The following is a 24,871-nucleotide window of genomic DNA, read 5'->3' on the forward strand; positions in this document are numbered from 1 at the left end:
TCACTTTTATTGTGGCAATACAAAGACACAAAAATGAGCTTACCTTTACATAAAGCTGCTGAAACTCCTCTAGGTTCAGTCTCCCACTAGGGCAATCCTTTAGAAATCCTTTGTACCACTGTTTGAGTTCATGTTCATTAAACTCTGTGCTCTTCACCAGATCCTCCATCACTTCAGGAGCCAGTTTGCTATTCTGTTTCCCCATTATGCCTAATAAAAGCAAAATGGAATATGATAATCAGTTATTCATCCTAATATTGCAATGGTTCACATTAAATCATTGGAATTGTTTGGGAGTTGAACAGACAACCAGGCTAGAACAGGATAGGATACCTTTTCTTAAAGCTACATTTGGAATCCATCCTAGGTTGTTTTTATCTCCGCAATTGGTTAGGATAGACATATAAATGCCTCCCAGATTTTGAAAAGTCATCTGTGCTATGCTGACATGAACCAATGTGGTGGAGGAGATCCTGACACCAATTCTTTCCTGTCACTTTTGCAGACCGTTGGTATATGAAGTAATCAGAGATCATATTTTGCTACGATTTGGTTCCCCAATGATGTGCTTGCTTCAGACTACAAGACAGTGACAAAGTCAATGTATACCCCCCACACAAACTCAAAGCATACCTTTACACCCGGGGTAGGCAAGCTGGTACCCTCCAGATGTTTTCGACTACAACTCCCATAACCTCTGACCACTGGCCAAGTTACCTGGGCCTTATGAGAGTTGTAGCCCCCCAGATGTTTTGGACACCAGGTTGCCCACCCTGCTTAATACGCTTCACCTTTCTCAAAAACAACCATCCTCCATCAAACATTCATATTAATGAGACAACTGCTTCTTACAACTGCTTCTTCCATTCCAGATGGGTCTGACCAGACTATAAGACCTTTAACCAGCCTTTAATGCAGTGAATAAGCCAAGAATCTCTGCTTATTGAACTGTACCCATGCTAATTTACAATAGCTTTTCATATAAAAGCCTTCCTTTAAAAAATCTCTGCATACGAAGAAGAAGAAGAAGAAGAAGAAGAGGGCTCCAATCCTATGTATGTATTCCCTTGTATTTGTTAGTCCAGTCAAACAAAAGCATTATCTGCCTTGTTCTCCTTAATGCAGAAAATTGTGCTAGATGAACAGCGCTGCTCCATATAATCCTCTATCATAATTATACCCCTTCATTCTTTCATCTCCTTCTCAAATGCCACTTCTTTTATTAGCAAAACTACATTGTTAATTACAATCCAGACTAGGCACAGCATTTCTGAACAGCTATGAAGTGGGAATCGAAGGCTTCTACTTGTACGTTTAATTAATGAGAGTAAGAAAACTGTAATTCATGGATTATCTAGTTTACCACAAAATGGATCTCAACGTCTTCCAAGGTTTTTGTGTTGTTATCCATTACTACAGTGAATGCATTCAATTCCATAACAATACTGCCACTCCTGCAGCCGTGGCTGTGTTGCTGACTATGGCAATTGTAATCATTTTTTGCACAAATCATGCATATGCAAATATAATAGAAATGGCTGCTCTTAAGCACACATTCATGCACATAAGAAAAAACATATTTCATTTTCCTTTAAAAAAAGCTATAATAGTTGTTTACCAAACACAAATCTTTCCCAAAGAAAACTCATTTTTATGCATTATGAGAACACAGCAACACATTCAGAAGGTTCTTTCAGATGGAAGAAGGTAATTGAAAACATGATCCTATACAAATCTACTCAGAAGTCCCATTGAGTTTAGTGAGATTTACTCTTATGTAAATGTATACAGGATGACAGCCTGGATGAAGCATTTTTGAAGCACCATACAGAATGAAGTATCTTTGCCATACAGTTGCTCTCTGAATCATAGAATAGGTAGGGTTCAAAGGGGCCTATAAGAGCATTGAGTCCAACCCCCTGCTCAATGTAGGAATCTAAGTCACAGCATCCCTGACAGATGGCTGTCCAGCCTCATTTTGAATGCCTCCGGTGTGGGAGAGACCACAACCTCCCTAGGTAATTGGTTCCATTGTCGTATTGCTCTAACAGTCAGGAAGTTTTTCCTGATGTTCAGCCGGAATCTGGCTTCCTGTCACTTGAGCCCATTATTCCATGTCCTGCACTCTGGGATGATCAAGAAGAGATCCTGGCCTTCCTCTCTGTGACAGCCTTTCAAGTACTTGAAGGGAGCTATCCTATCTCCCCTCAGTCTTCTCAAGGCTAAACATGCCCAGTTCTTTCAGTCTCTCCTCATAGGTCTGAGAATCTGTTGTGAGATCAGTGGTACTGCTGCCTGTTCTAAGGCCGAATGTACATGGGGGATTTACTCTGGTTTTACTGCACCTCACAGACGATCACAGCAGATGATGTAACCCCCACTCCACATCAACTGCACGTTTTTCTGACTGAAAAGCTGCTTCTTTGCAAAGTCATTTTGGGCCGGATTTTCCTGTCACAGTGGCCTCAGTGCAATTTGGGAGTCTGTGTGACCTCAATTGGTTTTGGTGTGGGTTGGGAGAAGCAGCACTGATAGGTGGAAGGGAAAGTTGCATCATGAAACGGTGGACACAAGAAGAGGTGAAGTAATTCATTCTCTTCCATTGCACTTCACTGAGCATGGGAGTGGGAAGAGGGGTGGAGAGCAAGCCTGTTGTTTTAAATCTCCACTCTTATGGAAGAGTGAAGGTACGCAGGACTGTAAAATTTTAAAGGCTGATCACCCCCAAATGACCCGTATTCCTGCCAAGAATGGGTGGATACGAGGTGAGGGGCTGGCTACACATGGCTACTTGGAAGTAACTCATTTTCTTCCACGGCACTTCACTGAGCCCTGGAGCAGGGAGCAAGCCCCTGCTTGTTCATTGCCCCACACCTTTGCCGTTGATGGCGTTCAGTTCTACTCACCCACCCAGCTCCAAACTCATGCAGTTTCAGGTGCTTTTTGCACCATGAAAGCAGCTTTTAAAAATGAATACACCACTCTACTGGCTGTGTGTGCCACGCAAGAAGCAAATTCGAATTCTTGAAAATCCAGATTTACTTGGAATCGTCTCACAGAGCGTTTCCGTGTAGATTGGATGCTCAAGACTGTTTTCTTCCACTGTACTCTGCCTGTAATATAACAGAACACATATTACAGAAACATGATAAAACTCTAGTGCTCTTAAGGCCAAAACAGACATTACTTTACATCTGTATCTAGCAGCTACACTCCCCCCCTTTATTCTGCAGGAGGCACAGGAGGCCTGGTCCGGATCTTAAAAGCCCCTCTGCCCCCACCCCCATGCTCAGGTCCCAATCTGAATCGGGGGGGCCCTGTATCTACTATAGAGTAAAAGTGGGGTGGTGATGGTGGTGATGGTGGGGAAACATAGCTGCTATATATGGATTTAACATAATGTCTGTTTTGGCCCTAAGGCTGCAATCTTATGCACACTTACTTGGGATTAAAACCCACTGAATACAGTGCTGAATATGTCCAAGTAAATATGCAAACTGCACTGTGCACCATATAGCAAACTGCAATGCACACCGTATGGTGCACTGCAAAGAATGCAATAATGTGCAGTGTGCACACAATTGCACGCTGAATACTTTCAAGTAAACATGCACATTGCACTGTACTGCACACCACATAGCAGTGGGGAGTACTTAACTATATATATTTTGGAACCATTGTTGGTTTTGTAATCTGTATAAGAACAGGAAGAGTCTGATGCTGTGTATAACAGCATCAAGAGGAAAGCTAGGGTATCCTGTCTGCTGTGTTCCCATCCAGATCTCAGCAGTATCCACTTATCCACCTTATAATGGAACCCCTATGGAGCAGAATTGTCACGTAACTCCAGATTATTTTTGCAGATATGACAGTAGATGGTGATACTATAATTTATATCAAGATTTTGTGTTTAACTTCAGCTCTAAATCTGATGACAGAACAAATGAGAAGATCTATCCAGAACCATTCCAATCAACAGGAGATTTGTCATTGACTTCAACGGGTGAGCGTTTGCATCAACTTCCTGCTATTGGAGCCATAATGACTGCAATGTTTACTATCACCACCACAATCTTTTTGGTATGCATCACATTTATATGTCCATAGCAAATAATAATGGCAACCAAGAGACCAGGCAATCTCTGACTGCACTTCGCTTTTGCTCACCTATACCACTTGCCACTGAGAGATTAAAAGCAGAGAGATGGTCTGCAGCATTCAAATATTCAGGGAATGCAGTGAGGTGTAGTGTGCAGTTTGGTCTTGTGTTCAGAAAGTTGGATTAGGAGAACCAGGTTCAAATCCCAGTCAGCCATGAACCTCACTGGGTGACCTTAACCAGTCACTATCTCTCAACCTCACCTACATCACAGGGTTGCTGTGAGAATAAAATGGGGTGGGGGCACCATGTCTGTTGCTTTGAGGAAGCAAGTGGAGGAAGAGTATGGAATTTGTGAAAGCCTCCCTGGATTCACTCAGCTGTTTGGCCGTGCCCTTTTATGCTTGGCAAAGGATAAGATGGAATGCTGTACTTTTCGAAGTTATTGCTCCTTAGGACCTCTTGAGGAGTTACATGTTGGGCCTTGGACATGACTCCCCTTCCCATGAAGAGAAAGGCAGAGAGGGAGAGAAGCAGGCAAAGAAGACCTCAAGGCGTGCTCCAGCTGGACTTCCCCAGCCCCTCACACAGGGGATCAACTGTCCTGTGGGAAGGATTCCAGGAGAGGGAGGGAGGGAGATGAGGGTAACACCAGACACCTGCTTCTCTTCCAGCTGGATTCCACCTGCTCACAGGGCCATCTTCTACCAACTGCCCTGTGGGAAGAAGCATGTTTTTTTTTAATTGTTAATATTTTTTATTGTGAAGTTATTATTTTTGTTACTTGTAAGCCACCTTGGTAGGATTTCTATCCTGAAAGGTGGCATATAAATAATTGTAATAAATAAACAAATAAATAATAAAGTAATTAGTGTACAGGTATGCACCAAATTGAACTGAATGAAGTACCTCCCTGATCAACTGACTTCACTATTAAACAAATAAACAAAAAATAGTAAGCATTTGTATACAGCAGGGGTGGGCAACATATGGCCTTCCAGATTTGGCCTACAACTCCCATCAGCCCTAGCCAACATAGCCAATAGTGAGGGATCATGGCAGTTGTAGCCCTTCAGATGTTTTGGCCTACAAGTTTGCCCATCCCTGAGCATTTGAGGGTTCAAAGTACTTCACAAGCATTATCTTCTTGTAATTCTTACAACAACCCTGTAAAATAAAAGAAATCCATTAAATTAAATCCATTCTTGCAGACTGGGGTTTGAAGCTGAGGAGGAGAGGCTGCCTATGGCCACCTGATAAGTTCATGGCACTTGAGAAATTTCTATGGGGACCTCCTGATTTGTAGCTTAGTTGTTCATTACTCAGTCATCTGTAACTCAGAGGACCCTCCAGTTCCTATCAATTGGGTGATGGAGGATTGTACCACATTCAAATGGATACAGCACAGCTCACTTAATTTGTGATTTTTTCCTCACAGAGAGAAGGATTGTCTGTGCACCCAAGACTCATAACTGGATTGAGCATTCTGCTGCGAACGTAACAGCTGAACACTTCCTTAGTATCCTTTTGGAGTAATGAACATAGCAGTAAAAAGCTGGCCTGCATCATTTGTAATTATTCTGTCACCACCTTTTTTAGTTGTGCATGTGAGAAGTTTAGGGGGTAGCATTTGGGCATAAGCTTTCCCACTCCTCTATGTCTTCCCACTCCCTATAAAGGCACGCAGACCCCAGCCATAAAATAAACCTATGCACAATATACTTAGGTGGAAGTAGCAAAAGCTGAAATGGACTTATGCAACATGTATGGGAAAACACTGAAAGAAAGCACAAGATACGTGCAGAATGCTGTGTGGTGTGATAACAGGCCAATTTTCCTTCTTATTTTTCATGAAGAAGTTTTAACAAATTCCCTGCTGTGCCCCGGTAATAACTACAACTCCTGACAAACCTCTGCATTGTTCCTTTCTCCTCAGGCTTCTTTTGACACTCCCTTTCTTCTTACTCATGTCAGCATGAAAAGTAGATAGAAGCAACACAAAGCTGTCAAATTCCTATCACATGTTTGACCCTTTCATATATAATTCTTGGTTCACAAGCGGGTGGGGGGGGGGGATGAATGTAAAACGGTATCCTTGCCCTCACAGTGATGGAGCAAAAGCTCAGCAAAATACATGGCTGAATAGAACAGTTGCCAGAATGTTCCATGAAGATTATGGGTAATAGCCTCCCACCTAGAGAAGGCAACAGAAATCTTGCACTGTGCTCTACCCAAGGCTATCATCAGAAGCTCCTTGAAAATTTACACTATACAAAGGGGATATAAAATAAGTCCAGCATGATGTCTTCACTTCAAACTGCAAAGTAACATATCCACAAGAAAACGATAATTTTTCTTATAAATTGGAATACCATTTCCTTCCTTCTCGGTGGAAGGAAGCAATTAACGTATTTATATTTGTTCCCTCTGCTTATGATAACCGGTGGCTTTGTCCTTACTTGGAAATAAGTCCCCCCCCCACATCTTTTTCTAATTGAGCTTATTTTCCAGTAACTGCATTTAAGGTTTCCAGGTTTGTCTAAATGTAGCCATATGTTTGCTTGCTATTTGTAGTGCGAAGAAAACTACAGCTTCCTCTCAAAAACAACAAACAGGAACCTAGTATGCATGTGCCTATGCCATTCCAATTTCCAATTTTGGGATAGCAAGTATTCTGAAGGTCATTTAATGTGTAGGATCTCTCCACTCTCCAAATTGCTTCCTAGTTGTGAAAGTTATGATGACACTGTTATTCGAATAGTGTCATCCCCATAAAGCAGCCTTGTATACTATGCATTAGCTTGTAGCTATAAGCAATCAGGAACTGCATCCAGGTGAGTGAGCAGATGGACAAAGGAGGGATGGAGTGCTCCGACCTTCCTCAGTGTCCAGCCTAGAAACCAAGCATGCTGCCAGTGGAGGAAAGTGCCTGCTCCACACCCAGCATAGAAAAGCAACGGGCTGCTGCAGGAGTGACAGAACTCTCTGCAGGGCTGGCTCTAGATGTGAGGAGTCCCTGAGCCAGTGCTGGCCCCAGGTTTTGGAGGATCCCTTGGGCAAGACACCCTCCATGGGGCCCCTCCCTCAGTGAGTCTACCTTCTCACTGCCATTGTCACCAGCTGGTCTTGCTCCTCTTCCTCTTCATCATCACTGCTACCACTTCCTTGCTTGGGAGGCAGAGAGCCAGTGAGAACGGAGGCAGTGGCATCTACTGCTCTTTCTCACCACCAGCATTAGTCTGGGCCAAAGCAAGAGACAGATGAACAAGCAACTTGCAACGGAGGAGGAGCAACTCCAGGGGACTCTTGTCTGTGGGCCCCTATTGTGGTGTGGGTCCTCACCAGGTGCCCAGTCATGCCAACCATTGAGCCAGCCCTTCCCTGGGTGAAAAGCTATCTGATGGGCTCCCTCCTCTGTCAGTGGACCATGGTAGGCTTACCTAGCAGGCCACCATAAAGACAACAGAAGCTCCCAGTCTCTTGATGAGCTTTGATGAATTTCTTTGAAATGGAAAGCATCGAAGTACTACAATATAGAGAACAGCTTCTTAAGGATTTCAGCCCACTAGTACTGGAGTCTCCAATGTGGTGTCCGTGGGCACCAATGTGCCCACAGACACCTCTAATGGCACCTGCCAAGCTACCTATCTTTCCTTGTATTTATTTTATTTAAGACTTTTTTTTTAACAATTAAAAAATAATAATTGGGAGGCTGGCTTGCTGCAAAGTGAAGTGCTGCCCTCCGGTAGCATATTTATTTGGATTCAAAAAAAGTGGTTTTGTGTTTTAGAACTCAGATGCCACCTCTGCTTTGTACTTAGATTTTTGGACAAGTTACTTTTCTTTTAGTCTCACTAGTTTGCAGTTTTGCGACCAGCCATGTCTAGTCATTTTATGAAGGGGCAAGCGCTCCCCCATGGCAACCATTTTGTGAGAGTGCTCATGAGACACTCAAAATTTCAGATGTGCCCACCAACCCAAATAGGTTGGGGACCCCTGCACTAGGGAGAAAAGATTCTTTCTCGGCTGTCTGTGCAAAGCTCAGATATTACAAATACTAATCTTAGCTAAAAAAAAATTGTGGCGCAGAAGACTGTTTTCACAGTCAATTTCCATTTCTACACTAACAGAGACCACAACTTCAGTGGCACATTTTGGATATGTTCTCTTGTCCACCTGAATGAGTGTGAAAACTTGTAACTTGTGGTGAAGAGCCCAAACTAGCCAATATGCTTCCAACCCCTTCATGCCAATTCATAAGAAGCAGAGTGATTTGTAACAGTTATCTCTCCTTCTAATGGCTGAGTGGGCTGAGTGCTGATAGGATTAAGGCCACTTAGGGGGCAACCCCCAAACCTTCTCTCCTCCCCTAAAACAGGTAGACTGTGCATGTGTGTGGTTGCATGGAGGAAAGAGGAAAGAAGTAGGAAATGGCAAATGCATAAACAAACTGGCAAGAACATGGAATCTCAAAGAACTTGCACAAAGATACAGAAATGCTGGGAGAGTGGCAATCCTCTCTCTGTCTTGCAAACTGCTCCAAAGCTTGGCATGAATTTTGGTGTATATGTGTGTGCGGTAGAGAGGGGTAAGGAGGGGTGGGGTGGGGGGAGAAGAGAGAAAGGCTCTCATGTGTACAGGATTGTCCTTTCCCTCAGATATTCCCACAGTTAGAAAGCACGGGGGAGAGCAGTTGGAAAAGAAAAACAGAAAACTGCAGCAGGGAAGAGGGATTCATCTGTTTCAGCCCCAAACAGCTTTAAGTATCTTGGGGAAATGCATGGCTTCCTGGATGGCGCCCTGAACAAGAACGTTCTGGTTAAGGGTGGGTGATACATTGTACCATTTTGTTGGAGGTCTCACTTGTGGACATCTAAAATAGAAGTTACCAAGTAAAGCAATAACACGCTAAGCAGCACTAATACAGAGATACACCCAATACAAAAATGTTAACAGCTAAGGAGACTTAATCGTTACCCAGCCATGTACCAGCATGCAGAGTTTGGGCATTGTATTTTCCCCGTAGGTAATTATCTCAGTAACAAACCTGTTTTCCATGATGTCACTTGCCTGGATCTAGTCCAGCACAGATCATATGTTTACACCAGAAACAGCATTTAGGCTGGGCTAATACTGCTGAAATGATACTGGAAAGTGACTTCTTTGTGTCAATACATAGTAACTTCCATACATGTTCATATGGTGATCCTAAGAAAAGAAGATACACAATGGACTACAATAATTATAGTCTAAATATGGTAAAAATAATGTAATATAGGTAGTAAAATGTGTGGGTACATTCTATGATTCTATTCTGTCTGGGATGCTTTGACTTGGATTCCTTCATTGAGCAGGGGGTTGGACTCAATGGTCTTATAGGTCCCTTCCAACCCTACTGTAGGGCTCCTTCTCACTGAGCTTTTATCCTGACATTGAGATTGCTCCTTCACAGACGTTTGCGGGCTCTTTACATGATGTCATGATAATTCAAGGCGTCTCCTGCACTAAATGCCCTTTGTTCAGTTTTTAAATAGATCGCAGATAATGAGCTATCAAATTACTTCTTTGTGTTCTGCTGCAGTTCCCTTCACGAAAAGAGGAAAAGCAGCAAGAAGAGGAGAGAGATCAATGAAAGAGAATGGAAGACTCAGATACGGGGAGAAGGGGGGGAAAGGGGGTGGGGGGAAAGGAAGCACGTGAAAAAGGGAGTCGTCGTGATCCTGCATTTAAAACGGAAGCAGAAAGCCCCATTTTAAATGCAGGATTTTAGGCTGGTGTAGAGATGCCCTTTAATGATATGGCACAAACAACCTCTTTTACTTTTAAGTGTCCCCTATCCATAGGTTTAATAATATACAGCAGTGCACTAAACACCCCCCCACATCACTCCCTTGCAATAAATAAGAACACTCCATGTAACTCTTCCCTTTTGCAAAGAGAGAAGTATTTGCCCAAAATGCCTGCACCACTGACAATGGTCCTTAAATGCTGGTTCTTACATAAGACTCAAAACAAATGCTCAGCCTCTGACGTTATTATTTCCTTTTACATTTTATGTTCCACCTTTCTTTCAGGAAGGAAGCCGAACACTGGCAGGTAGTCCGATACCACACATCCATTTTAGTTGTAACAGGGCAGATAGTGAGTGGTCTGCCTCTCTGCAGCTACACTGTGCATTCTATGTGGGGCAGAGGTAGTTGGCTCTGGCTCCTTTGCCAATGAAACCACCTTCCACTTTCCTGGAAGACAGGCACATACATGGTTGCACATTGCCCGTGGCCGTCACAGGTCTCAAACACTCTTCAGGGGATTTGGCACCCAGGTCTCCTCCTTGAGGCCTGGCTGCACAGTGCCCTAGCACAGAGGTGGGCAGAAAGTAGCTCTCCAGATGTTTTGGACTTCAATGCCCAGCATTCCTGACTATTGGCTATGTTGGCAGGGGCTTCTGGGAGTTGAAATTCAAAACACCAGATCTGTCTTCTTCCCACCCCTCCCCTCGCATGCCACACTTACGTCCAAGCAGTAGCAATGGCCATATACAGATTAACATTTACAAGTCTGGGTCTCATGCTGGTGCAAGGGATTCAGTTGGTTTCTTGTGCCATTAAGCCTGATCTGATGCACTCCGATTGCGTGCTGGGTCATGGGGATCAGCAGGGCTGGCTCAAAGCCATGATAGGGCCCAGGGCCAGCCATATGCAATGGGCCCTCTACTCTGCTCCTGATACTGAACTGACATGTGACATTTGTGCGCATGCACACGCGCACACACAGTCAACAATGTACAATAAAACTGCAAATCATTTTTCACTACATATTTTAGTGAAAAAATGTTTCCCCTGCCCCCGTGCGTACCAATTGCGTGCCAGGGATTACCCTAATTACCCACGCCACATCATGGGTGGCCATTGTTTGAACCCAGTGTGTGATGTGGGCGTAGTGAATTTTCACCCATCCTACAACTCATAGCTTGCAGTAGGGGTTGTAGGGTGGATGAAAATTCAGTACCCCTGCGCTATGTCCCAGGTTTGAACAACACAGCAACCCGCAACATGGCACGGGTAATTAGGGTAATCCCGGTCGCATGACTGGCATGCATGGGGGCGGGGGAAAAACGGATGCTGCGTGTTTCCCCTGCTGATAGTCCAAACCTGGGCACTGACTCATTCAGATACAACAGCCAAACAGCCCACACCCATATAAATAGCCAGTGCAGCCCTAGAACATTTTGCTGCCTGAGGAGGATCAGAATTTCTCCCATTTGGATGACCTTGGGCCAGTCACTACCTCTCAACATAACCTACCTCACAGGATTGTTGTGAGGGTGAAAATGGGTAGATCTTTAGTTTCTGGAGGAAAGGCAAAACATACATATAATAAAATAAAGTAAATAATTCTATACTAGAAAACATAATTGTTCTACACTATGTTCGTAAAATGCCTCCCTAGTATGTCAAATAGACGTCTATGCATTGTATTTCATGTATGTGCATTAGAAACAAGATGCATCCAGTACCCAACTTGGAAATGTACCTTATCGTGACCGTGGGGAGGGAGCCCAAAGACTGACACCAACTTTTACAATTCATATTAAACATTCAAAATTTCAAAAACATCCTCTTGCTTCTCATATGTCCCACCCCTATGCTTCCATCTTCCGCATGAGCATCAACTTAAAGAAACTCTATTAATAGCAAAAACAACGAAGAGGCTTGTGGCACCTTAAAGACTAACACCTTTATTCTGGCATAAGCTTTTATAGACTATACCTCACTTCATCAGATGAATGGAGTATTAGGGGGATTTTCAGCTTTATATACAGTACATATGGGGGCATGGTTGTAAACACTGAGGTCAGAAGAAAAGTAAATGCAGAAAGTATTTAAAGAAGGAAAGTATCTTTCTTTTCATTAAATACTTCACAGCCGCCTGCCTGCTGACTACATTTCCCTAAATATACCTGACCCACTAACAGTCTAGATCAGCGGTCCCCAACCTTTTTGGCACCAGGGACCGGTTTCGCGGAAGACCATTTTTCCATGGACTGGGGGGGGGGGGGGATGGTTTTGCTGACGGACTTCTGGCTGCTGGGATGCAAATGGCGTCCGCAATGTGGACGCCATTTGCGTCCCAGCAGCTGGAAGTCTGCCAGTGGCCGGAGCTGGCCAGCAGCTCCGCGGACTCGCCGCGGAGTAGAGCCAGCCGGGGCCAGCAAGGATTCTGGGGGGGAGGGACGGATTGCCTCCCCCCCCGCAGACCCCCATGGACCCAAGGTAAGGGGGTTTCGCACACCCCTACACCCCGGTTCCTAACAGGCCACGGACCGGTACCGGTCTCCTGCCCAGGGGTTTGGGGACCCCTGGTCTAGATGATAGCTCTGCACTACATTGCAGTGCTGTCATGCACTACTCTCTGTCCCAGCAATATGGATATTACAACAGTGGACGCAGTGCAGTGCTTACATAACCCATACACAACCACAGTGCCTCCTCCCCCCCAACCCCCCCCCCCATGCACTAAGGGTATAATGGCAGACTTTATTTACGTTGAGGATTTTTTAATGGCTACACAGGTTTTTAAAAGGTGATTTTTTTGCATGAAATAAAATCTGAGTTAGAAGAACGTGAGCTCCTGTCATTCCTGCTACCCATTGTTTGGGGCTGGATATGCCACTGCCCAATCAAAGCTACACTAAATTTCTGGGTTTCCCAATTGTTTTCTATGGGCAGCAATCATTATTCTACGAGGGTAGACCTTCCCCCTCCCAAGAGGATTCAAAATTAATCAGGAAGTCCCTTCCTGTGGACACATCTTCACAGTATACTTATCTCTATGGCCAAATGGTGATCATAGCTGCGACTTCATTCATTGGCTAAACACACTGAAAGGCGGTAGCAGGCTTGTTTCTCACAAAATGATTGGGATGTCCCTGAATATCTTGTCTCATATTTCAGGTTCTACAAGGGCTAGAGACTTGCTTTTTTATTTGAAAGCTGGGAATCTGGCCTACCTAGTGAACGCCTTGAGATGTTGGGATGGGGGCTACAGCCTCCTTAGTACTGTGGTTAATTTGCCTGTGGGGATCAGACCATTAATCTGCTTTGACTCTGAACTGGTACTTTCAACACCAGTTCTGTATTACCAGTTCTGAGCAATTCTGGTGGCAGTTCGTAGAAATAAAGCAGCAGTTTATATGTGGACTCCAGGCAGATTCATCCCTGAAATATAACCGAGCCCTGAAAGCAGTTACTTTTGTCTCTTGTACTTAACGAGCACCGTAATAATTAAAACCACATATCTATGTGCAGCAGGTAGCAATGGAAATGGGTAGCACCGTTATAGTTTAAGGCTTTTTGTATTTTTTCCCTCTTTCTAAAAAAATCTTGGCATCAAATGTTAAACAAACTTTCAATGTTATTGTGGCTATTGCTCCCAAGATACATCCCCCTTTCAAGCTATTCATTATTAATCAGTCATCAGAACTGTCCTCTGTGAATACCTTTTGATAGTATTCAATTAAATGCTGTGGAAATATTATTATTAAAAAAATCCAACCACCCATGAATCATAAATCAGCAGAACGAAACAAGTGGATTTATGCTTCAAAGTAGACATCAGTGATGGTCAAAACAGTTAGTCAGCTAGAAGAGTCAACATATGATTCATTCAGAAAAACTAGCTATAATAACTTGAAGAGAGAGAGAGAGAGAGAGAGAGAAGCACAGCTAGAGTAATATTCTGTTTATGTAAATGTCAAAGAAAGACACCCTGCCACCCTCTACCCCACCCCCCCAAAAGCAAGAAGCAAAGAGAAATAACTGACTTCTGGTGAAAAGAAAGCATGATAAAATATGGTCCTTCAGTTGCATCCAGAATGCCTCTGTGAGAAACGGTTCTGATTTTTCACATCTCTCTCTCTCTCTTTTTTAAATTAGTGGGTGTTTACCCACTAAAAGGGGACAACGGAAGTAAACTGACAGCTGTGGGTTTCATGTCAAAATGTTTTTTCCTCCTCCCAAAATGCACTGGGCAGTTCCAGTGAAGGTCAGTTCTCTGCAAGTGGTTATTGCCTGTCATTTCACCTCACAAATAGATTATTACCTGTCACTTCACCTCATAAATAGGAAGCATTGTTGCTTCCTGCCTTTCCACCCACACTCACCTCTAACTGAAGAGGCTGATTCACACAACCTTTGGAAGAAAAGTCAACTGCTTATATTCTATGTGGGCTGAAGTTTTTGTTCAGCCTGTTTCCGAATACTCTGTTGTGAGCACAATCCATAATTTAATGTGCTACTACAAATCCAAGGGGAGTGTGATTTGGACATTACATTGAGTGAAAGTGAACATTCCTTACTGCACTTGCAGGCATGTTATAGGGCAGCCTTCCCCAACCTGGTGCCCTCCAGATGTGTTTTTTAATTTGTTATTTTAATTTGTTCAATTCATATCCCGCCTTTTTTCCAAGGAGCCCGAAGTGGTGTACATGATCCTGCTCCTCTACATTTTATCCCCACAACAACCCTGTGAGGTAGGTTAGGCTGAGTCAGTGACTGGTCCAAAGTCACCCAGTGAGCTTCAATGGCTGAGGAGGATGGCTGAGGAAGATGGGAGTTGCAGTCCAACACATCTGGGAGGAACCAGGTTCTAGCCTGTCCATGTAACTCTGATAATTTGGTTGTATGGGGATCATTAATCCTTTATTGAGAGTAAACCCCACTGAACACAGTGGGTCTTACTTCTAAGTAGACATGTATAGGACTGTGCTATAAATGTATGGTAGATTGTAACCCATCATAGACACAGACAGTTCTGCAGTGGAGTTAAGAGTCTTAAGGTTCTATAACAGGGCCAAATTTTGTACCAGCTGAAGCTTAAAGACAGCTCTGCGCAGAGACTATTACTAATCTGTGCATGTATAATTGTGGCCAGGTCTGCTTCCTGGGTCACAGCTGGCAAATCAGCCTAAGCTGGTAAAGGGCACTCCTAGCCTCCACAGAAAACACTGGGTCCAGGAGCATCCCAAGCTGCATGCCCAGTTCTTCAGGGAGACTGCAACCCTTGCCAAACTGGTTACAAACCTCCAAACAGATCAGCAGTCTTCCCAACCCACAGCACTTCCATCTCATTTGGACTACGTTTCAGTTTGCTTGCCCTCCCCTCATCCATCCCAGAACTGCTTCCAGAATTGCTTAAGGTTTCCACTGCCCCCCTCCCCGATTAGTAGATAGCTACCCTCTGCATCATATTTATTATGTATTTATTAGATTTGTATCTCCCCCCCACATTCCTCCAAGAAGTTCAAGACACCTTACATGGTCATCTGCCCCATTTTATCCTCACAACAACCCTGTGAGGTAAGTTGGGCTGACAGCAAGTGACTGACCAAAGTGACTTTCATAACTGAGTGGGGCTTTGAACCGAGGTCTGCCTTGGTCTACCACCCTTTAACCACCTCACCATACTGGGCTTGTGCCTGGTGGTAGGCTACACTGAAGTCAAAGCCAACACCCAATGTCAACCTCATGAGGGGATCATCTCTTTTCCGGTTGAGGTTTCGGGTGTTCTCCAAATATTTTATTGCCCGAGAAGAGGGTGGTAGAGAATCATGGGGTTCTGGCAACTTGCCTGTAAAACACACTCTGTTCCCGCTGTTCCATTTTTTTTCCACCCAAAAGCACAGAATGTGGTTTGGGGAGTTTGGCTTCTTTTCAAGTACTTAATGCCCAATTTATCTATGGGTATACCATGGAGCACAGAAATGACAGTCAGCATATCGTTAATGAGGCCCATAGCAGAGCTCACAGTAGGTGTGAATGGAATATGTTTAACACCCTTTCCACAGAGTCCCTTGTGGTTCTTTGCAAAATCATTATTATTGTTTTCTAATAGTAGCACTTTTGAAACCAGTACAAGGATTAGCAGCTTTTCATACTACAAGGAACCATTTACAATTGTATCCTTCTTTGTGGTCACAGATGATAGGATTTCAAACAGATCTTCCTGTGCAATGCTCTGTGATTTGGGGGAATAATTAAAGAAGAATGCACTGAAAAATGGCATTCCCATTCACGGTCACAACAGAAACCACCACCACCACCCCGCACATTTTAATGCTTTTAATTAAAGAAAATAGGTGAGTCTGATACAACAATGTTTTTAGCCTCAATTTAAAGCTCAATGCAACATGCAATGGTATGTTTTACAAGTTACATGTTTCAAAAAATAAGCATGGACTGCATGCCAGTAGTACCGCCATCACTGCCTTATAACCTACGGGTTTTTGGTCATACCAAGATGACTTTTTTCACAATGCAGTGAAATGGAGTCCTCAGTGTGTGGAATTTAGCAAGCAGGAAGACTTTGAATATGGTGGGGGGATTTGGGGGGAAAGGGGTTGAGAAAACATTGACATATGACATGTAAAATGGAAATTACATGGGCAGAAAACTTAAGACCACAATCCTAAGCACACTTTCCGAAATAAGTCCTGTTGAATAGAATGAGGCTGTATTTCTTAGTAAAATGTGGATAGAACTGAGCATAGGACTGGGCTGCACACGTAGCAGAAATGATGTGTTGTATCCATTGTTAGTCCTACTTAGAATAGACCCATTGAAATGAATGGGACTTTAGTTAAACTAACATTGGATACAACTTGAACTGCAGAACATACCAAAGAAGATGATCCAACTTTGTTGTTTGGGGACAGTTTGGATCAAAAGCACAATTTGCTAAGAACTGTGTTGGCAAAACAACAACTCAATGAAGGGTAAACAGAACCCAAAGAGCAATAATAAGTTAACAAAATCCAAACAAACCCTAAGAGCTATTACTGTAATAAATCAGAAACGAGAAAAACTGGCAAGTCAGGTTAGAGGGTGAAGCCTTAACAGCCAGAGAATACCAGCAGGCAAGAAGTCTCATCTGATTAAGTTTGCAGTGCTACTCACATCCATGCATAGTATAGGACTACTTCTGCCTCCCAAGGAATGAGACCAAAGTAGCAACCCTAAATGTACAGACTTGGAAGTCAGTGTTATCAAAAATTAACAAGACATACTTCCAAGAAAACATGTGCAGAACTGGGATAAAAATGAGAAGCATCTCATTGCCGAATTTTCTTTTTCCTGGATCAGGAAGAGAAAAAGTGAAAAGGAGGGGCTGATAGTATTCAGAGAAACAAGATTCAACATTGGGGGTGGGGGGAACAGTGCCAAGTAGAATTTAACACAGACAGTTAAGCAAGCAAGACATAACTTACAGCAATCGAGAAATAGCTTCAGGAAGTAAGATCAAGAACTGTCTTTTCTCTCCTCAGCTAAACTGCATATTTTATGCGTGAAGAAAGGAAGGAAAAAAGGTATCCAAGGAGACCGAAAGTACACTTAATGCTTCAGGGTCCATTCGCCCGGAAGAGCTTAGCAACACTAGCCCCACATGACAAACCCGCAAAACCCACCTTTTGCTAGAATACCTCTCTAATTAATGTGTGTATTAAAACATAAATTAAATAATTAAAAGACAGTTAACATGGTGGCTCTACGGCCAGGCAAGTAACTAATGTATCCTCACTCTGTGTATTTCTTCAACCCACCAGGGCCTTGTTTTGTCACATTCAGTTTATATTGTAGGCTCCTCAGGGTACAGACTAGACCTTCATATAAATGACCAGGGCTGGCCCAAGACATTTTGCTGCCTAAGGCGAAGGATAAGATGGCAGCCACCATTCCACATAGAGAAGCTAGCTAGACTGGACTGGACTGGCAATTGAATTTTACTTCAACACTGGCAATGGGCCAGCATCCTTCCATGCACCTGGGGGCAGCAAGCAAACTAAGGAAGCACAGAGGCTGACTGACACACATAGCTACATAGCTCTGCCCTCCAACACCTCACTGCCATTTCCCACCCCTCAGCATCTGCTGCCTGAGGCAAGCACGTCACTATGTCTTATAGTAGGGCCAGACCTATACATGACCAGGCAAAATCCATGGCATTCTTTGTGTGTGGCACACCCACTACAGACTAGTGATGACAGACCTTAAACGAGTATAAAGACGCTGAATAAGAAGTATGAGTCTATGAGAAACTCCTCTCCCACAAACAAGGCTACACAAAAATAACGTCCTCTAAGTGTATGCGTTCATAACATACTTTCCCAACGTTCTCTGGAAATATATAAATCAGTTCCTCCAACCCAATTCCAGTAACTTCATATGATAAAAATGATAGGGATTGACTCAGAGGTTACTTTTGTTTTCTCTGAAAAACTCCTTTGTTTCACTCCTGCCCCATCATAGCCACACATAAGGTGTAATGAGCATGTTAGAAACACATAATCCAACCTGTGGTCTGATCCAGGTATCCCGGAATAATATATACTAATTACAGCCTCAGAGTGCTGGCCCTTATGCAGCCAACATGGCATCATCCACACACAGGAAGATCGTATCAGTAGGCTCAGGGGAACCCAAAGGCCTGCAGAAGTACAAACCATCAGCTACACAATTAGTGTAATGTGTCGTTTAGCTCTAAAACTTCATTCTGGTATCTCATCTTGATCACAGAGCTAATGTGGGCCAGTGGACAGAAGTGATGGACTTTTGGATGTGCACAAATGGGGCTGGTAGTAGGCCATTATGTCTCAGCCTCCACTCTCCCAACAGAACACAACTTTTACATGCTGGTGTGTGGAGGTTTTCTCTGATTTGGTGACTGACTTGTGTGTTGTGGTATCCCTGATTGTATCCCCACCCCCTCGTGTGGCAATTAGGTTTAGAAAAAAGGTCCAATTCACCTCAAACGTCAAACAATTGCCCAGATGAGCAAAATATTCAACCATGGATAATTTTTCTTTAATCTTCCATCTCTACAGGAGAATTTAGAAGTACATTTTAAAAACATTTTTTGTGATCTGGTTTCCTTCCCTCTTATAGTCCTGTTTCAGATTCATTGGAGGGGAATGAATGGAGAATGTTAAATATCGATTGAAGTGGGAGTGCTGCTGCATAGGAGTCCTAGGCTTGAAAACTTGTTGAGATGTAATGTGGGAATGGTTTTGTTGTGTTCCTGCCTATGCCTGAACTGACATGCTAATTTTGAGAATGTTGTGTAATAGCGTTTTAGACGTGAGAGCAAAATGTTACAGCACTCCCATGTCGCCTAAACAAAATGTAAGAAGTAACCCCAGCCCGTCTGGTTTGCTGCTATTTCCTCTACTACTAGTAATACATATTATTATTTTTTGCACTATCGAGTGTTCAGAATGCACAACATACACCATCTCTGTAATCCTTACACCAGGAATAGGGAATCTGTGGCCCTCTATATGTCATTGTTCTACTGCTCCCACGTGTTGTTGGACTGCAGCTCCCCCTGCCCATTGGCTATGCTAGCTGGGGTTGATGGGAGTTGGAGTTCATCATTATCCAGAGGTCCACAGGTTCCCCACTCTGCCTTACACCCCTGTTAGACCATGCTAGTCTATTATCCCCATATCGCGGATGGGGGGGGGGGACTGAAGTTGAGAAAGTGCCGTGCCTAGCCTGAGGCCATCTTATCACTTCATGGTTAAGGTGAGGTTTAAACTGGTGATGTTTAACCACTATGCTACACCAACACTTTCCTCTCACTTACGGTTGCCCTTGTAATTACTAAAGTAGTATTGAAGTAGCTCAGCCTTACCCAACCTGGTGCCCTCCAGATGTTCTGGACTACAGTTCCCAGTATTCCTGAACAGTGGATCGGGGCCTAATATGAATTGAAATCCAAAACATCAGGAGGGCACCAGGTGGGGGAAGGGTGATAGAGCCCTTCTTTTAATAAGCAGAGTGGCTGGCAATCTTTATTGTAACAAAATGTAGTAGCAGCAAAACCACTGCCAGCTACAGTGGAGGTGGGTGGCTCCAATTTTGGTGGGCCGGTGATTCCATTCTGGGTTTCAGTCAGGACCAGCCAGAACTCTAAAGAAGCTATCCAAGGTGCTCAACCCTATCCCCAAAATGGGTTCAGCACCTAACTCCTTTAGAGTTCTGGCTGGTTCTGACTGAAACCCAGAATTGAATCACTGCCCCACCAAAATTGAAGCCACCAGCCTCCACTGGCCAACTATTATCTTTCTTTAATAGATGGGGAACAAACTAAGGCAAGACATTTTGTCTGCTGCATCATCCCGGCCCTCAAAGGCTAATCAGAATAGCGCCAGTTGCTTTCTTAAGGATCACTAGTCCAGTAGATACAACACCACCTGAACTGTCTATGACCAATTCTTATTGGACTGTTCCAAATTATTCCTTAAGAGCTAAGGCTACTGGTGGGTAGATTTTGTTAAGGCCTGCCCTATATTTGTTAAGTCTCAAATTTGAATTGATTAGCTGGAAGGCTAATGGATGAGCAACTGAGGGTTGCATTGCAGATTGCCAGGGCCAAACATGGCTTCCTTCATGTACAGGTACTGAAACAAAAGTGAGTATTTGCATCATGGAGTGTGCTGTGGATACATGTGTACCTGCTAATCTGTAACTAGCAAAGCAACTCAGAGAATTAATCAGATTTCTGTGGTTTCTGCCTCTATACAATGAACGTTTGCCCGTCTATTCTCTCAGGAACGGCTTCTAGTATTTACCTAGAAAAATGTTTGTATCAAAATGGAAGTGGAACACAATCTTTTACTGAAGATTTATTTTAACTTGTTCCTTTGATTTGCCTTCAACAATGAGCAATGTTCACATTGTCCTTGCATTTTCTCCCTGAAGCTTCATTTGATCCCTTAAAAAATAGCTATGACGGAAAGGCGAGTCCCATGAATAGAAAGAGTGAAACTAGTTGGATGGGATTCTTTTTCTTGGTATTAGCAATAGTAATAGTAATAATAATAATAATTCTTGAGACAATAACCCCATGGAAAAACTTTGTTCTCGTGAAAAAGGTTGATAACCCACTTTTGGAAATAAAAGTACAATAACTAGTGAAATAAAAGCTTAAAATAAATACATATTTGGAAAATGGAAATTCTCTGTTCGGATGTGGGCAAATCAATTGCCATCATGCAAAGCCATGTTTAAACTCAACCACAATGTGACTGTTCTGTGCTGGGCTGTGAAATAATATGTTACATTTCATGTTTTTGCTTATGAAAGTTACTTCACTGTTGACTAGTATTATGTGCATACGGCCTTACAAACACTGAGAGGAATGCTCCCTACCCCAAGGGGTTTATACGTTAGAAGTAGACATAACGGAAACAGAGAAAGTGTGTGTAGGTGGAGAAATAGGAGGGCTAATAGTAGCCTTCTTTATTCAGACCTTCCCTTGCCATCCCTCAGCCTGTTTACCTTTTTTCAGAACTCTGCTGCCAGAATTATGCATCTTTCTCATCACCCAAATCATGTAACCCTGTCTCAAAGCCCTTCATTGGATCCCCGTCCCACCCTACCAAGCACAAGCTCCTTGTCCTTAGCTTTTACCATTTCCACAGTCTTGTCCCATTCTCTCTCTGTGTCTCCATAAACAGTAAGTAGGACTTACATTGGATACAACCTTCAGCGGCACCATCACTCTTTCTTTTCTCCAAATCCTTTCTCAAAGCTACTCTTCCATAAAGCCCTTTGCTTAACTCCTTGGGTAAGATCCAATGCTTCCCTACTGCTGGCAGCCAGCACCACTGATCCTGGTGCGCATGTGGCTGGTCCTGTTGCCGGCAGTGCGTGCCAACCCCCCCCCCCCCCGGCGATGCAGCACTTCCAGGGGCAAGCCCCCAAACGATCGGGAACACTCATTTCTGGAAGGCGCAACCTGCCCCTTCCAGAAACTTGCGTTTACGGTCGTGTGGTGGGTTGCCCCCAGAAGCGCTACATGGCTGCCAGCGGTAGGGCGCTGTTGGATCCTACCCCTTAATTCCATCAATCCTCATACACAACTGGAACAAAGCCTAGGCATGGGTCGATGTGTTTCTTTATATTTCTCTCTTGCTGCAGTTGCCTCTTCCATTCCTCCCCTCCCTCTGATGACTGCTGGTCTTTTTACATGGAACAAGAGCAGATGCCATAGGAACCAGTGTGGTTACAGTTCCGTTTGTAGATCTTTGAAGACAGACAAATAAATCTGCTACAAGAATATTACAAAAATGCGGACCGACAGAAACACTGAAATAACACTGTTAAGATATGGAAAGTATGCACAATTATACATTTCCTACAAGGACACAAAGACAGATAATCTACACTGTTTATTAAATCCTATTGAAATTAATGGGACATAAGTCAGTCATGATTAGAGATGTGAAGGCCTGGAAAAAAACTGGAAAAGTTTGGGAAAAAATGGTTTTATCCCATCCCCCCCAGGACTGTTTTGGGTTTTTTTCCTGAAAAATTGGAATCATGGAACAGCTTTGGATTATGAAATAATTTATTTTAAATTTAAGACAAAGTATTGATATATTGTTACCTAGCCCTTACTTCCCCCAAAATGATTTCTAAAAACTATGTAATAAGAACACTTTTATAGAAAAACTAGAGATGTAAAATGTCTGGAAATAATGAAGCTGGGGAGGGGGGAGGGATGTTTTTAATCCTCTCTGTAAGGTTCCCAGCATAGTTATTTCTTTAATTCCTTATCAAAATTATTGGTCTAAAATATATTTTACAGATAGACATTTATGCTCAGTTTCCCAACATGTGAGTAGTCACATTTTGCATTCTTTAAAGTAAATATGCATTCTTGACAGCTTGGGTTTTGTTCTACAGAGTCCTGTGTTTCTGATGCTGTAGCAGTAATTTAATGTAGTTCTTATCTGTTCAGACAATAATTACAAATTTTCTGAGTTTACTTTAAAAAGTTTTAAAATATAGTAAGTTATGAGCAAACTACATCATACATAAAATATCTTTAGGAACAGAAAGGCTGCTTTATGCTCCTAAAGCAGCCCTCCCCAAACCTGGTGCCCTCTGGAAGTTTTGGACTATAGTGCCCAGTATTCCTGATCATTGGCCATGCTGCCTGAGGCTGATGGGAGCTGAAGCTCAAAATATCTGGAGGGCATTGGGTAGGGGAAGGCTGTCTGAAAGCAACAAAGTGACTTTAAATCTGTAAAGAGCACTAAAAAAATAAGTATTACTTATTTTTCAATTTTCCCAAAATTTCCAATTATTCCAAAAACCTCCAGAAAACCCCCTGGTTCTTTCCACGGTCTCAAAATTTCCAGAAATTTTACATCTCTAGTCATGATAAAAATTGAAAGTAGTCCCCTTACTAGGGCAGGGGGAAAGATACACTTTACTGGGGGCCAAGAAATCCGTGTGTGTTTGTGTGTGTGTCTGTGTGTGTGTGTGTGACCCAGACATGAACCCCATTCCATAAGAGGGAAAGAATGAGGCTAAACAAATTGTAGATCATGCTTGAGGATATTTATGTCAACATATTTACCTGTATCTATGTACCTATTGCCCAGGTCTTGTGAAATTTGCTGGAGCCAATCAGAAGCAGTGTTAGAGCAGACCAAGCAGTGAGTTGCTGGCCTAGCTCCTTCACTAGAAGAGAGTGCATGTGCATGGGCAGTTAAACTAGGGCTTGTAATTTGAGAGACAGAGATATTTATGCTTCCTTATGTGACATGATCTCTCAAGAACTACCAATCCTAGAGTTCCTTGTGTCTAGGCAGGATGGAGAGACAGCTGGTGGGTCGGTGGGGGGCAAACCACCATAACTGATCCCAGGGACAGAGCCAGGTCCAAAATAAATGTGAATAGATATCTAGTTTTCACACACACACACACACACACACACACACGCCCAAAATACCACACCTGGCTATAAATACAAACCAGGCAGCCAAAAACCTGAGGAATTTAAACAAAAGGAACTAAAGAAAGCTAAAGGAACCCAGTCAATCCTCCAGGTTTTTTTAGAACAGACCAGGCCTTTCTGCAGTCTGTCTCAGACAACACACTAACTAGGGAAGTAGATGAACAAAAACAAAATTAAAATGATTTCAATTCAGAGAAGGCGTCTGTGGTGATTACAAAGAAAAGGTGACTCCCCTCACCCCCGCTCCAAGAAGATGGCTGATGGTTGTTCATCCTTGTCTTACCTATAAAGTGGACAACCTGTTGAGAGCACTGGATATTGCCTTGATTGAAATAGTCTGACTGCTTGGGCTATAAAAACTGGGGGCAGGGGAAGAATCTTAAATGCATCTCATAGAATCATAGCGTTGGAAGGGGCCTACAAGACCATCGAGTCCAACCCCTACTCAATGCAGGAAGCCTGATTCCCAGGCGGTCTCCATCCAAGTACTAACCAGGGCTGAATTCCTCATGTCCTTATAATGTGTTAGGCTACTTTCGGAACAAACTGAAGAAAACGTGGATGATAGAGAAATTAGCTGTGTCGGCTGAATAAATAATGTTTTGCACTGTAGTCACTATAAATATTGTGTCCTCTGCTTAGTAACCAAAGAACACCATCGTGGTGTGATTTATAAATGTATGATTATGTCAGATATACATTAGGAGTCAAATGTAAGCAAAATGCTGTTTATCCACATTAGGGTAAAAGCTCTCAGTATATTGCAATGCCAGTTATTTACCTACCATTTCATCAAAAATGCTATCTACTTTGGGCACTATGTCTGATAGTATCAGACAGCCCAGACACAGCCAAATTCCAGTTATTAAAGAGAGGGAACAGGTGGTAGCCGTTCATGGTCACAGCAAGAAAGTGCCAGTGAAAATCAAGACAGAGCTCTCCTACTACTCCAATATGCTTTGACCT

The 24,871-nt window shown here is 43.2% G+C and overlaps 1 protein-coding gene across 2 annotated transcripts in view; it reads right to left on the reverse strand.

Annotated features, from left to right (window-relative positions):
• Positions 1–24,871, reverse strand: part of VSNL1 (visinin like 1) — a 108,782-nt gene that overhangs the window by 58,627 nt on the left and 25,284 nt on the right. Inside the window, exons 1-2 of one of the 2 annotated variants that reach the window (XM_084826586.1) lie at positions 4,648–4,815; positions 44–210 (exon numbers count right to left, since the gene is read on the reverse strand). In XM_084826586.1, the coding sequence (XP_084682712.1) occupies positions 44–205 (162 nt within the window). In that variant the 5' untranslated portion in view covers positions 206–210; positions 4,648–4,815. Of the gene's footprint in view, positions 1–43; positions 211–4,647; positions 4,816–24,871 lie in introns of those variants that run through there. The other variant, XM_084826585.1, reaches the window with a different exon arrangement.

The sequence above is a fragment of the Heloderma suspectum genome, chromosome 1 (assembly GCF_057233095.1).
Source record: "Heloderma suspectum isolate Gila_16-S chromosome 1, 16-S_ref, whole genome shotgun sequence".
Lineage (NCBI taxonomy): Eukaryota > Metazoa > Chordata > Lepidosauria > Squamata > Helodermatidae > Heloderma > Heloderma suspectum.